Source organism: Stegostoma tigrinum, chromosome 28 (genome assembly GCF_030684315.1).
Source record: "Stegostoma tigrinum isolate sSteTig4 chromosome 28, sSteTig4.hap1, whole genome shotgun sequence".
NCBI classification, from domain to species: domain Eukaryota; kingdom Metazoa; phylum Chordata; class Chondrichthyes; order Orectolobiformes; family Stegostomatidae; genus Stegostoma; species Stegostoma tigrinum.
Genome location: NC_081381.1, coordinates 14,053,238 through 14,068,513, shown reverse-complemented (window position 1 = coordinate 14,068,513; position 15,276 = coordinate 14,053,238). Strand labels below are relative to the sequence as shown.

Genomic DNA, 15,276 nt, shown 5'->3' with positions numbered 1-15,276 from the left:
TTGACCTATCAGCACCACTCCGCTACATCCTCAAACACTTCTGCCAACTCCAATTAAACTCCATCAGCTGGACCATCATTTGCTCCCCACTCCTTTTATCTTCCTCAAGGACCAATCCCTTTGCCACTCCTTAATTCGTGCCACACTCCTCACCTGCCTGGTACCTTACGTTGTAACAGTAAAAGATGCAACACCTGCCCCCACACCACCTCTCTCGCCTCCATTCAGAGTCCTAAACAGTCCTTCCAAGCGAGACAGAGCTTCGCCTGCATCTTCTCCACCCAGTCTATTGCATCTGGTGCTCCCGATCTGGTCTTCTCTATGCCGGTGAGACCAAACGTTGGTTTCGCAGAGCATCTTTGCCTGACCTGTAACGGCCAACCTAACCTCCCGGTCACCACCCGTTTCAATTCCCTGCCCCACTCCTCCGATATATCTGTCTTCAGCTTCCTCCAACGTCACAGCGACTCAGAAAACAAATTTGAAGGACAACACCTTACCTTCCATCTGAGCACCCTACGCCCAGAGGACTCAACATTGAGTTTTCCAATTTCAAATAATCTCGCCACCCATCCCCTGCTCCATTTCCAGCCCCACTTTCTGACTCTCCCTTCCATCGACCGCCTAGGTTGTACCTACTACCAGTGCCCACCTATCGCCGCCATTCTGCTACCACCACCCCCGCCAACTCTCCTCTTTATCTACAGCTCCGCCTACACCCACATCCAGCCCTAAAAAAGGGGTAATACCTGAAACATTGACTGTTGTTTTCCTTCAGATGCTGCCTGGCCTGCTGTATTCTTCGAGCCTCCTGTTTGACTGTGTTGTACAGATTCTTCTTTTCCAGATGGGAGAAGAGTTTCTGTTTGCTACCAGCTTGAAGGTGTTTTGCCCCTTTAACTGACCCGGGTATGCACTGAAACACCAATTTCGGTCAGAGGCGATTGCTAGGCAACCTTCAGAACAGGGTCTTCCAACTTAGTTTATCCGCAATTGAAGTTCTGAAACCCATTGTTTATCCTTTGTAAAAGCTTTGCTTGTCCTCTTCCGAGTTGCTTGACTTCCATCAGAATAAAGAAGTTGGCTAACAAGATGCATATAGATTTTTGCAACAACTCACAAATCCTTTTGAACCCCTTTCTATCAGCAATATCCAAACAGTCCTATACTTCATTTCCTCAGTGCTTTACTATGAATATGTATTCTCAACAGATTTACCTTTGTAACGTCTGAGCTACAGTATGTGTAAAATTCAAACATGCTGTTGTATCTGGGACTTTTGAAATTAGTATACTTAGTTGATTTTGAAAGCTGGAAGTTCTTGTTTTCACGTTGCTACCTTGCATTTGTTGAATTTGGAGTCTTTAGACTCTAGAGTATTTAATGTCACCCGTGGTAATTTAAATCTTGGCAAGACACATTTCAAATATCATTGGTTACTTAATTTGCCCAACAATATAAATTTTTTAAAAAATGTAATTTGTTTTCAGTACTACAAATATGGTGCGGTGTTCTTTGTAAATCTGATCAAATAGTAGTATTAGATCATCAATTTCTTCATTCACACTAAGACAGAGACTGAATACAAGTTACTAAATATGGACTACTATTTGTTGTGAAGTCTGCCAAACAATGAGCAATTGCAGAATGAATATGCTAATCTTTTGAGATGTGCAATTTAAATGTAATTATTCATTCAGTGTTGCTAAATTTATAAGGAATTTGAGCTATAGACCTGAAGGACGGATCCCAGAGGATTGTCTCCTAGTGCTGTAAATAATGTAATTTCTTTATGAAGGTGACGTTCCTTAATCAATCCTGGCAAACCTTTTGAACCTATTTAATATTCAAGCAGGCTGAATGTTTGTTTGCACTTTTAAAAAAGTGTAATTCTCCAAAAGGTGAAGTTATTTATTCTTAACTTAACTCAACTCTTTTCCTAATTACTTCTTTTAACTTGCTTCAGAAATACTGGGATACATTACGAGCAGCTCGCTTAAATCTGTCTATTGGCATTGATTGGCAGATGGAGACCGTGTGTGCATTAAATGCAATTCTCATGTGTAACACACAGAATGAGTGATCGAGTCACTCTTTCATGACAAATTGAGAATTTGAATTCCATCCTGACAGGGGGAAAAAGAAATGGGCGTCAGTAACATTTAGCATGCAGCTGTTGGGATTGATATTAAAAGCTCAGTTGGTTCACCCGTTTGTCTAAGGATACCTGCTGTCTTTGCTTCAGGTGAACTGAGACTCTGGTCCCCCTCAGTCCTCATAACTGGCCTTTGAAATAGCAACCCAAGAAGGTGGTGGTATAAATGATATAAGCATGTACAACTTGCCAACGAGCCCTACTTTCCAAGAATGAATTAAAGGGAAATGTATCCTCCAGCTGTAAGATAATGCATATATTACATGCTAGATATTAAGAACAATGCCACAGAAGATTAACTGGCATGAAATAAAAGGTGTAAAATGTTAAACAAAATATTGCTTAATGAAGAATCGGGAGAAATTCTGCAGAGTTTTCTGCCAGCAAGTTATTTTGGTTCAGTATATTGCAGGACAAACAGCACAGCATCTACAGAAGAAATGTGCAAATTTTGATTTTGGTATTTAAACTGCATGCACCACATCAATGATGTTTCTCCAGTTCATACCATATTTACTGATTGGCTTGAGTGCCAACCATTACCAAAGGTGTTTACGGTTTCTTAGATTTGCAGCTCTGTCCTTTATTTTTTTCCTATATTTTTCCTTTACTGTCCATTGTCCTTTTGGCTGGATTGCATTTACCTGACTCTCAATCGGCTGGAGGCTGTGTGTGGAATAAACCCAAGGTGGAAAATCCCTACTGTGCTCCTGGTAGATCCACATAGTTTCTGTTTGTCTCATGAGAAATGCATTCCAACACTTTAAACACAGTTCAGAGCTTAGCTGAGTAGGAAGCGAAGGTGAGGAGGGCCTCTCCAGTGTTTGCAGCTGACTATTGCTTATTCAGCTAAAACTGCTGATCTTGTTAGGCCTGCTAACTCATTTGTAAGCAAATATTTGGAAACCCAACTCCAGATCTTATCATGAGCAGGAGTTGACTGGTCAACCATCAATTGTCCCCAGAGCATTGCAGGTATATCTGATTCTGGTATTAGGTTACTCAATCTGCTGTCACGAATTAGCTCCATTTTAACCTTCCATTGTGAGCCATGTCATTCAAAGTCAACTTGACTGCTGCCTTGATTCTGGCCATTGCATTGAAGGAGAATAGCCATTAGAAAAGTGATAAATGTGGGTTTGGGCTTTTAAGTGACCAGCAGATACATGAAACTGCATTGTGAGTACTACAATCCCACAACATGCACATACCAGAAGTACAAAGCTTCAGAATAAGCTAGTTACTTCTATGAAATCTAATCAAGGTAACTACTGAATGCTGTATACATGGGCACAGTTTTATATCCACCCTCCATGTTGGAACAGCTGCTGTACCAATCCACCTTTTTCTCATCTACTGAATAATATATTTTTGCCATGAGCATGCTTGAAGGACCATACGAGATGTACTGGATAACTTGACATCTAGTGAGGGGATTGAAGGATGGGTCAGCAAGTTTGCAGGTGACACGAAGGTTGGAGGTGTCGTTGACAGTATAGAGGGCTGTTGTAGGCTGCAGCGGGACATTGACAGGATGCAGAGATGGGCTGAGAGGTGGCAGATGGAGTTCAACCTGGATAAATGCGAGGTGATGCATTTTGGAAGGTCGAATTTGAAAGCTGAGTACAGGATTAAGGATAGGATTCTTGGCAGTGTGGAGGAACAGAGGGATCTTGGTGTGCAGATACATAGATCCCTTAAAATGGCCACCCAAGTGGACAGGGTTGTTAAGAAAGCATATGGTGTTTTGGCTTTCATTAACAGGGGGATTGAGTTTAAGAGTCGTGAAATCTTGTTGCAGCTCTATAAAACTTTGGTTAGACCGCACTTGGAATACTGCGCCCAGTTCTGGTCGCCCTATTATAGGAAAGATGTGGATGCTTTGGAGAGGGTTCAGAGGAGGTTTACCAGGATGCTGCCTGGACTGGAGGGCTTATCTTATGAAGAGAGGTTGACTGAGCTTGGACTCTTTTCATTGGAGAAAAGGAGGAGGAGAGGGGACCTAATTGAGGTATACAAGATAATGAGAGGCATAGATAGAGTTGCTAGCCAGAGACTATTTCCCAGGGCAGAAAAGGCTAACACGAGGGGTCATAGTTTTAAGCTGGCTGGAGGAAAGTATAGAGGGGATGTCAGAGGCGGGTTCTTTACACAGAGTTGTGAGAGCATGGAATGCGTTGCCAGCAGCAGTTGTGGAAGCAAGGTCATTGGGGACACTTAAGAGACTGCTGGACATGCATATGGTCACAGAAATTTGAGGGTGCATACATGAGGATCAATGGTCGGCACAACATTGTGGGCTGAAGGGCCTGTTCTGTGCTGTACTGTTCTATGTTCTATGTTCTAAACATTTGAAGTGCATTGCTGCGTATCAGCATAACCCCAGATGGCTTGAAGGATTTTTGGTAGAGGTGGGCCTGTCACAAGACTGATGTGCCTTCCAGGGTGCTAAGTGACAGGTCAACGTAGAGGACACCTCTTGACTAAAAGCAAAATGCTGCATAATTCTGGAAGTCTGAAATAAGATCAAAATGCTAGAAAATGTCAAGATAAAAAATTGTGTAGCTGGATGAACACAGCAGGCCAAGCAGCTTCTGAGGAGCACAAAAGCTTTGTTATCTTGGATTCTCCCGCATCTGCTGTTCCCATTATCTCTGATCACAGCTAGAAAATTTCAGGTTTGGCAACATCTGTGGAGAGAGAAATGAAGTTAATGTTTCAAGTCCAATAGGCACTCTGCTGTTCTATGTGCTCATTTAGATGAATTACCATATCCTGAGGTTTCAGTTTTAGCCATCTCACTCTGGTAGAATATTTTGTCATTCCTTTGTTGGGTAATACTACACAGTCATCTTTTCCCCTGAGCCTATTTGTCTCTTTGCTGAAGCAGCTTACCGGAGTAAAGCCAATATCCATTTACTAAGTCAAATGTGATTAAACCTCAAGTCTGTGTTGATTTCCTGTTTTTCAAACATCGCAAATTGATCAAAGTTGAAATGAGGAGGTTTGGAGTTATTGTTGATAAATCAACATTTGATATTCGTTTGAAATGTAAACTCCAGTGGTGGAGTTGACCTTTTGTTATGAAAGCAAAAGGTGATGGAGTATGCTTCTATTCACTCCCACACAAAGGAATTGTACCATGTTGTCTCAGTGCAGCAGTGTTGGTGTTCTGATCCCTCCAGTTTGGAGTAAAAAATAGATGCAACATTTCTTTAAATGAAAAGCTGCTGTTTTTAAAGACTGAAATCCAATTCAATTTCAGAGTGATTAGTGTTTGGATTCTGCCTGTCCAGTAAGCAGTGGAGGCTATACCATTGAATGTACTCACTCACACCTGAGTTACTGAGGGAGTCTTTGATCACCAGGTGAGTCAAGGGTTATAAGAGATGGGCAGGAAAATGGAGTTAAAAGCAGAACAGGACAGCCTTGGTCTGACTAAATGTTAGAACAGGCTCAAGATGCCAAATGGCCTGTTGCTGTTTTTATGTCCTCTTCCAGTGTTGGATAAGTCTGTAACTGAATGTCATCTGTTTTAACAGGAGTTGCACATAGAAGCCAGAGCAGTGAAGGGGTGAGCTCACTCAGCAGTTCCCCATCAAATAGCCTTGAGAACCAGTCTCAGAGTCTCTCCCGCTCTCAGAGTATGGATATCGATGGTGTTTCCTGTGAGAAAAGGTAATCAACCTGTGTATTGACAGACTTCAAATCTGTATATGTCCTCTGTATGTGATCCATTAAACGTTAATTTAAAGAAACAATGATTGAACAGGAGGGTTAGAAAATTTAAAACTGCTTTCTCAAAACAAAACAGTTTTGCCCATGAGATGGAGTTAAGGAGAATCCATACAGATTCTATAAGTACATTAAGGGCAAAAGAGTAAGTAAGGACAGAATAATGCCCCTTAAAGATCAGCGTGGCCCACAAGAGATGGTTAGGATAATATGACTTTGTGTCAATATTTACTGTAGAGAAGGATGCTGAAACTAGAGACCTTGGGGAAATAAAGTGATGCTTTGAAAAGGGTTCAAACGACAGAAGAGGTGGTATTGGAAGTCTTAAAACACACAAAGGTAACTAAATTCCTGGGACCTGTTCATGTACTTCCTGGAATTTTATGGGAATCGAGGAAAGAGATTGCTGGGCTATCATCAACAGCCATGGGTGAGGTACTGGAAGCCTGGAGGTTGGCTGAAGTGGTGCCATTATTTAAGAAAGGTGGTAAGGAAAACCCGGGGAACTATAGACTGATGAGCCTTCCGTTAGTTGTAGGTAAGTTGTTGGAAGGGATTATGAAGGACAGGATTTACATACATTTAAGAGAGGCACGGAGTGATTAAGGATAGTCCAATGGCTTTGTATTTGGGACACATCCTAATGACTTGAGCCTTTCTTTTAAAAGGTGACAAAGATGATTGAAGGCAGAGCAATAGACATGTCTGTGTCAACTTCAGCAAAGTGTTCAACAAGGTTCTGCATGCTAGACTGGTTAGTAAGGTTAGATCAGGTGGAGCTAGCCAATTAGAGACACAGTTGACTTGAAGGCAGAAGACAGGGTGGTGGTAGAGGGTTGCTTTTCCAACTGGATACCTGTAACCTGTGGCATGCCACAAGAATTGGTGCTGGGTCTGCTGTATTATGTCAGTTTATGTATATGACTTGGATGTGAATTTCAGGGGTATGGTTAGCAAGTTCGTAGGTGACACCAAAATAGATGGTGTAGTGGACAGTGAAGAGCATTATCACAGAGTACAATGGGACCTTGGCCTATCTGTGCATCTGATCAAGGTGTGGCAGATGGAATTTAGATTCGATAAGTGAGGTGTTGCATTTTGGTAAGGCAAGTCAGGGCAGGACTTTTACAGTTAATGGTAGGGCCCAGGGGATTGTTGCTGAACAAAGAGACCTAGTTCCGTGAAAGTGGAGTCATAGGTAGACAGTGATGAGGAAGGCATTTGGCATGCTTGCTTTCATTGGTCAAAATATTGGGTGTAAGAGTTGGTGTAATGTTTCAGCAGTACTGGACATTAGTGAGGTCACATTTAGAATACAGTGTTTGTGTTATAAGGGAACATGAATATGCTGGGGCTTTATTCCCTGGAGCATTGGAGGCTGAAGGTGACCTTTACAGAGGTTTATAGAATCATGAGGGGCGTGGATAGGGTGAACAACCAAGGTCTTTTTTCCCTCGGGTGGGGGAGCCTAAAACTAGAGGGTATAGGTTTAAGTTGAGAGGAGAAAGATTTGAAAAGGGACCTGAGGGGTAACTTTTTCAGATGATGGTGGTGTGTGTATGGAATGAATTGCCAGAGGACATGGTGGAAGTGCCTAAAATTATAACATTTTAAAAGGCATCTGGATGGGTATACAAATAGGAAGGGTTTGGAGGGGATGGTCTAAATGCTGGCAAATGGATCTAGGTTAGTTTTGGAAGTCTAGTTGGCACGAACTATTTGGACTGGAGGGTCTGTTTCCTGTGCTGTATGACTCGATGACTGAAGATTTTGGCTCGTAAATTTGGAATTCCAAATAACAATATGCTAATTATCAATGCTTCCTTGCAGCAGATTATTTTAATATGTTTTATTGAAGAGCTTGAAGTATATCTGTAAATAAGTTTTGGTAACTTCATGAATCCGTGATTTAAGATAATCTAAGAACTTCAATATTATGTGGTAAATGTAATAACATTGGAGTGAATGGCAGTTGCAGGCTTTGGAAGAACATTAACATCAGCAATACTTACTGCAACAAAGTAGAGAAAATTGAGCTGAAGGCAGTGGTTTCGAAGTTAAAGTTGCAACAAGTTAATAGTTAGTTACTTCATGGATTATGTAATGTGTTTCTACTCCAAATAGCATGTCTCAAGTGGATGTAGACTCAGGAATTGAAAATATGGAAGTTGATGAGGGTGATCGGCGGGAAAAACGGAGTTTGACCGATAAGGTACTGTTACTTATGCTTTTGAATTTTATTGCCTAATTTTGCAAGGGCTTGCTATTAATGGCAAAATTTTAATGTGTTTAAAGCTGTGTTGTCAAATTCCCCTTTGCCTTTCTTAAGTCTGAGATTTGAGTATGGTTGAGGGAAAACTCAAACTCTTTTTGAGCTGTGGAAGATCTCTAATGAATAATGAAAATGTGTAAGTTTAAATCTTAGCTCACATTTGAGTTTCAACTGTTTGAACAGTTTTGAGGTTCTGACTGCTCTGCTTAGTGATACAGCATATGAATGGTTATGTCACTTGGATGTGGGAGAATGAGCACTTGTTTTTGTCATCTTTAAAATACCAAACCCTGCTGATCTTCAGGGAGAGTGTGCTTTGAATAGACAAATTTTGCACCAAGAATTTATGTAGGAATGTTTATCTTTAAAGTCATAAACTCTCCGTGAATAAATTTCAGTGGCATTGCTCATAGGTTTGATATGTTAAATCTGCTATCCTAATGAAATATTGGTGGAAAAATGTGAATTATTGGTTTATTGGATTGTATTTAAACCCTGGTAATATTAAATACCTTTTGTTCTAAATAGATTGGATAGATTTGCCTGAAATTGAATCTTCTGTGCAATTAAAGTTTTTGGACCTGATTATTACCCCATTAAATGTTTTTCACCAGGGTGTGAGTTGGAACTACAATCATGATCATTTGTTTTAGTCAATGTTTTCTGGCACTTTGATTCTATCTAATGATTTACATTTTCAACTTTTTGAATGAGCAGCTCTGCTATTGTGGATACTTGCTAACAGAGCCTGTCAATCAGTGACAACTGCTCTTGTTTTTAGGAACCCTCATTGGGCTCAGATGTGTCAGAAGAACAAGCACTTTTGCTGATATGCAAAATCTTCCGGGTCTCTTGGAAGGAGCGTGATAGGGATGTAATCTTTTTACCTGGTCTGGCTGCAGAGTTTAAACAGAATGCAAAAGAAGGTGAGAACGAGCAACAGTTATGACTTGTCTGGAGTAACCTCTTCACAAAGCCCTTTTCAACCAAGGACATTACTCAAGGGAGATTGGAAAAGTCACACACTTCCTTTTTTGTTTGTGTCTTGCCTCTCATACCAACTTTTTGTTTGTTTGTCAGATTTCTGTACGCCACACTGTGTTTGAGCTGTTCTGTCCTGCATCCCCCTGTTTTAATAAATGTTTAACATCTAGGAGTACTTCTGTTCACACATCTGTAATAGAACATGTATTGTGTGGACTTCTCCAGTCTCATGGTAAATATTGACTTGTAACTAGATACCAGCTAGCTAGTGTTAAAGTAAATTGTGGTATTCATTTGAGGAGAGACTATCTCCTCAGTTTTTCCAGTAGGATTAAGAAAGAGTAATCTGATCTCTAGCTTGAGAAGCATGAAGTTGTGTAGCAGCTGACCAAATGAGGTGTGAGAAATATACTAATTTTAAAGGAATCACATTCAATATTGCCTGTTAGTGGACTTCTTTCTTTTGTTCCTTTAGTGTTCTCAAATTGGAAAGACTTGATCGGCCAAATTCTAATGGAGGTTCTGATGCTGTCCACTCAAATGCCAGAAGACAACCCGTTTGCCAGTTTGACTGCCACCTCTCAACCTATTGCAGCAGCTGCAAGGTCACCTGACAGGAGCTTGCCTCTTAACCCTCCATCAAATCATGGAACAAGTCCGATGTTTTGCAGCCCAGGTTCTTTTGGTGCCAGTTCTTTATCAAGGTAAGTGTGATAAAAGTCCCGATGTTTTCTGGTCAGTTCTAAAATTTACAAATGAAGATGTGGGGTGGTATGCATCTTGTAGATTTTTAAAAATTAGAATAAAAATATAAAAAATGGCAAAACATGGGAGATGGTGTTGTGAAATAACCAAATGCAATTTTCAAACTCCTTGTTACTTTGCAAGTCTTCTACAGATGACTATTCATGATATTGGATCTTTTCTGTAATTTGAAACCTTTTGTGTAAGAATTTTAAAGGCTTGTGAAAAAGAAAGCTTGTGTATTCCATTTTAATCTTTCTGATTAACCTTTTTCTCTTTGTGATTAAATTTGCTGAATCTGCCTTTTTGTGCTTCACTTTTATTTTTAAAATTTTGTCATCCCATCCATTGACTGTCATTTAACTACTCATTTTTTCTAATAGCTAAAGATGCTGGTGTGATTTAATAATTGTCCACTGGAAAAACCTCTTATCAACTTGCTGTTGGACTTTTTCCCTGATTGATATTCCCCATGTAATGGTGCACTTCTTCGTCTACCTAATTGTTAACAAAAAGAGCTTTATTTCTTTTGGAGAATGTGGGAATATGGTCAAGTGCTCACATTCCTAATTTGATGCAATGTTGTATCAATTGACTCCAGTAATTGGCAAACTTACAATATAAAATAAGTATGCATCACTTGATTTAAATTTAGGCATTTTTACAGCAATTTTTTATAGGTTTGTGTTGGATTGCATGCTGTGTTTATATTTTTAGGAAATGATGAGTAAACCACTGCGTGACAAGTAATAGAGGTATAATGGACATAATACCTCCTGTTTTGTTTTCAGAATTTCTTACTTATAAGAGTCACTTCAATTTTTTTAGGAGTGTAAGGGAGAAAAAGATTTATTCTTCATGTATTTTTGTCTGCAGTAGTTTCAGTTGCTGATTAGCCAGTTCCTGTGATGTCTGCTAGCCATGTATCATAATGCATCTGTAGTCCACACTGAGAGGAGGAGCCCATGACACACAACTAAGATTCATGTTAGGCGAAAGGCTGGTCATGAGACAGAATAAAAACCAATAGTTTTGATTGCGATTTGTAAAAACCCATAAATAAGTCACTTCTGAATTAAACTTGTGTTGGGAATACCACTGTATAGGGATTGGTCAGCTCTGTTAGCTGGGTGGCTGATTTGTGATGCAGTCGTTGCCAACAGTGTGGGTTCAGTTCTCACACAAGCTGCGGTTACTGTGAAGGACTCTCCTTGCCTTTCCTAAGGCATGGTGCCTGAGGTTAAACCACGAGTCATCTCTAAAGAGAGGGTGATGCTATGCTCCTCTAAGACGATGGCAACTTTACCCATTATCCTTTTATATTTCATTCTCTCAGAATCGGAGTTAATGTGTCACTCTCTCCATTTTAGTCTTCAGTTGAGGGGACACAACAGGTTAATGTAAAGGAAGATTTTTTTCAAACTGTAGTTATTTTCAGTAACATTAAACATCTTTGAACAAATTCTCCTTGCCAGTTAATTCCTAGGCCTCCAAGTTCTGGGCAATGCATATTTTTGACTTTAAATATACTTGAGGCAGTGTTAAGATACTTTCAACAAACTTTCTGATAATGTGGACACAAATTCATGTATTCTAGAATGGGACTGCTCATTTCATGCAAAACAATATTTCTTCTCTATAACATCACTACTCCAATTTAATATGAAGTATTAATCAAAAATGTCTTGATGTCACCCATTAGTTACTTAATAGTCGAAGTAGTGAAGGTGGAAAATAGCACAATTGTAATGATTTAAAATCTACTTTATTGATGTTTGTGTACCAGTGATGATGTAGAAATAGAGTATAAGCTTTTGTGCTATTGAATATGAATAAGCTCCTCATGACTACTCTCAAAATGAGCTTATTCTATGATTTCCCATGTATTATAAGAACTTTGCTTAATTCATTGTGACATCATTTGCAGAGCTAATTGGGATTAAATGCTTCCGCTACATTTGACTGCAAATATCTGGAAGTGCAAATGCAGAGCATTTCTACTGAAACTCTAATTACAAACATGGTAATTTTTTTCACATGCTGTTTTCATTTTTCTCTCTTCCTTCTTTCTAATTTCTCTCTATCTCAATATTCTAGTCTATATGGAACCAGCCCAAGTTCTCGATCCTTTGCAGCAAGCCATCCTTCCAAGATTGCAGGCAGTGCGAATCAGCAGCCTAAGTTTGCAAGCCCCATCTCAGTGATGCCCAGTTCTCCATGCCAACGTACTATGGTTACTTGTTCATCCTCCACTCAGGCCAGTTCTTCAGGACAGCCATCATTGACCATGAGCTCCCCACCCTTATTCTCAACTTCTCCCAGGCTAAGGAATGTTGGTACAAATCCACTGCCAATCACACCTGCCTCTTCTAGTGCACAAACTGTGGCCAGTAGCCCTTCTTCAATCCAAATAAGTTCTCCAAGGCAACGACCCACCATAATGGGTCCACCGTTATTTCCAGTCACTTCTCCAGCAACTTCCCGTTCTTCTGCACTGAGCCCGCTACCACCTAGGTATTGTGTCAAGTTATAAAAAAAAATCATATTGTGAGCTTTTTAAATATTTTGATACTGGAACATTTCTAAATTTTGTAGTTTATTTGAGCAAAATGTGCAAATTTAAGGTACTATTACAGAAAGTTGCAGGGACACCAGTTAAAATTTCAAGGCACTTGAACTTTGTTTTAACATGAGAAATTTAAAATAAGATTTTAAATTGCCTTCTAACAAGGGCCTCGTGTTTGGAGGGTGCTGGATATACTGCATTTCCAAAAGAATCTGCTATGCTTGGAGAGTAGATGTGTATGAAGACAATTCTCAGCATTCTGTAGAAACCTAAATTCTGCTAATGACAAGATTGAATAATTCTGATATCAGCTCAAGAAACCCAACCATTAAATGTTTTACTTCTAGCATTCAGCACAGTAATAATAATCAAGATGAATGGGATACATTTTAAGTTTGAGGATACAAAACAGCAATATTCAATTGTGAAAGATGTGTGACTGAGAAAGACCGAAAGGGCAGCAAATAAAGTATCTGATGGGGAAATGAGAGCAGCTTTGTTTTATAAATCTGTTGATAAACAGGGACAGGTTCATGGAGCAAGCTTAAGAAACTAGTCAAACATTTTTAGAAAATAGCATTAAGGTACGAGGAATATCAAGTATATCATGCAAGGAGTCTCTGATGTGTACAGCTGCTTTTCTTCCTTCAAATGAAATTGCATAGAATCACTTTTGTCATGATGGGTTGACTATTAGTTATACAACATCAGACCCCTTCAGTAGTCAAGAAAGTTATGGCCTGTAGAATTCATTAGTAATGAATTTCATAGTTATAGAAATAACTTTATTGTAGGACTTGATTGTTTCATACACTTGTGCATCACATTTAAGCACGGTGCATCAAGCAGAAACAAATTCATTAATCTCGGTCTGTGTGCTAAATATCTTGATCTTCCCTCTGGTAGTATCTACAACAACCCCTTTTCCCTTCTCCTCTTCGCTCTTTCTGATTTACCTGAGGACAGCAGTGATGATGATGACGATGATGAGGAAGATGATGTTGATTTGTCTAGTGTCCAGTTCGGTTCCAGGTATTGATTGTACAAGCCTGGCAGCTTTTATTATAACGGGCATGGGTTAAGCATTTAAGTGTGCAACTAACAACAGTGTGGTTTTGTTTTGGTTTTATAAGTAGCTGCAGTAGGTAACTTGTATTACCTTCACTCCTTTGTTCATTACCACATGTTATTTCGCTTTTTCTCATCAGTACACTGCTTTGTTTGAGATTTCAGCTTTTGTTTGGTGCTGTAAATGCTGTGCTGGGAAATAAATAGCTGGAGAGTGAACCGTGTTGGTTTAACACAGTTGAAAACACATAAGTAAACTTAACAGTAAAAACTGAAATTCCTTTCCTCTTAGTTGGTAGACCAGATGCAAGGATGTGTACAGCTGCATTCCCAAATAACACTACCTCCTTTGTTTATTAAATGTTGACTGCTTAATGGTGTGGATTATGATTGCAACACAATGACTTTTCATTCATGATGCTGCATGCTGGGTCTCTAATGTACTGTGCTGATATTTTGCCCTTGAACTCAAGTAATTTCTGCCACTTTGAAACAAGTTGAAGTATTGCAGTAACAGATACTCATCTGCAGTCATAGGTATAAATGACACTGCTATTGACTTCACCTGTTGAAGGCTAAGAAGCGATTAAATGTTGTCTAAATGCATCAGCAGTAGCTATATGAAATTTTAAATATAATTAAGTACCATAATTAGGTAACTTTCTATCAACCTAATGAAGTTTAATATACTCTGTGGTAATATATGGAATCAGCTGTGGTTAAAGAGTAGGTAGTTTTATTAACAATGTAGGTTGGACCTGCTTTAATCATTATATTTCCTTCCGGATAATATTGGAAGGTACCCTTGGATGCTAGGGAATATCTTCTTGATAAGTGAGAAGAAAGCTGAAAATGCACTTGCGAAGCTATAACACAGAACTTCTTGCATGCCAAGACAACAAAAGTACCATGCGATTAACAGCTAAGTGATCCCACAACCTATAGATTGGATCTGAGCTCTGTAATCCTGTCCCATGCAGTTATGAATGGTGGATGGTTATCGAATTAACTGCAAGTAATTGTTCCACAAATATCCCCATTCTGTAATGAAAGGAGCCTAGAAAATCAATGGAAAAGATGAGGTTGGAATATTCAGATCTGATTTCAGCCGGAAATGCTGAGTGAGCGTGGCCCCAGAAAATTCTAGTCTTCAGCCAATTTGCTTTAAACCATGTGATGTCAACAATTTAATGATCTCGCCGGATATTGCAAAGGCTGTGGTCCAGAAGACATTCCTGCAATTGTACTGAAGACTTGTACTCCAGAATGAGCTGCCCTCTAGCCAAGCTGTTCCGTACAACTACAACACTGGCACCTCCCCAACAAAATGGAAAATTGCCCAGGTATGTCATGTCCAGGCACAAGCAAGACAAATTCAAGCTGACCAATTACTGCTTTAATTGCAGTGTCATGGTAGATGCCGTTGAGTGGTATCAAGTGGCACTTGCTCAACAATAACCCTGTTTACAGCTCATTTTTGGATTCCAACAGATCCACTCAGCTGCTGACACTTACAGCCTTTGTCCATTCATGGACAAAAGAGCTGAACTCAAGGAAAAGTGAGTGATTGCCCATGATGTTAAAGCAGTATCTGATGGTGTGGAACATCTGGAAGCCCTGGCAAAAGTGGATTCAGTGGGAATTGGGGTAAATTTGTTTAGTGGTTGGAGTGCTGTCTAACTCAAAGGAATATTAGTTGTGGTTGGAATCCAGTTGTCTCAGTTATGAAACATTTCCTGCAGAAACTTCTTG

At 39.7% G+C, this 15,276-nt stretch overlaps 1 protein-coding gene across 2 annotated transcripts in view; it reads left to right on the top strand.

Annotated features, from left to right (window-relative positions):
- Positions 1–15,276, top strand: part of ube4b (ubiquitination factor E4B, UFD2 homolog (S. cerevisiae)) — a 76,548-nt gene that overhangs the window by 17,015 nt on the left and 44,257 nt on the right. Inside the window, exons 3-8 of one of the 2 annotated variants that reach the window (XM_048561346.2) lie at positions 5,698–5,833; positions 8,015–8,102; positions 8,944–9,088; positions 9,622–9,850; positions 11,988–12,404; positions 13,363–13,488. In XM_048561346.2, the coding sequence (XP_048417303.1) occupies positions 5,698–5,833; positions 8,015–8,102; positions 8,944–9,088; positions 9,622–9,850; positions 11,988–12,404; positions 13,363–13,488 (1,141 nt within the window). The remainder of the gene's footprint in view (positions 1–5,697; positions 5,834–8,014; positions 8,103–8,943; positions 9,089–9,621; positions 9,851–11,987; positions 12,405–13,362; positions 13,489–15,276) is intronic. The other variant, XM_048561347.2, reaches the window with a different exon arrangement.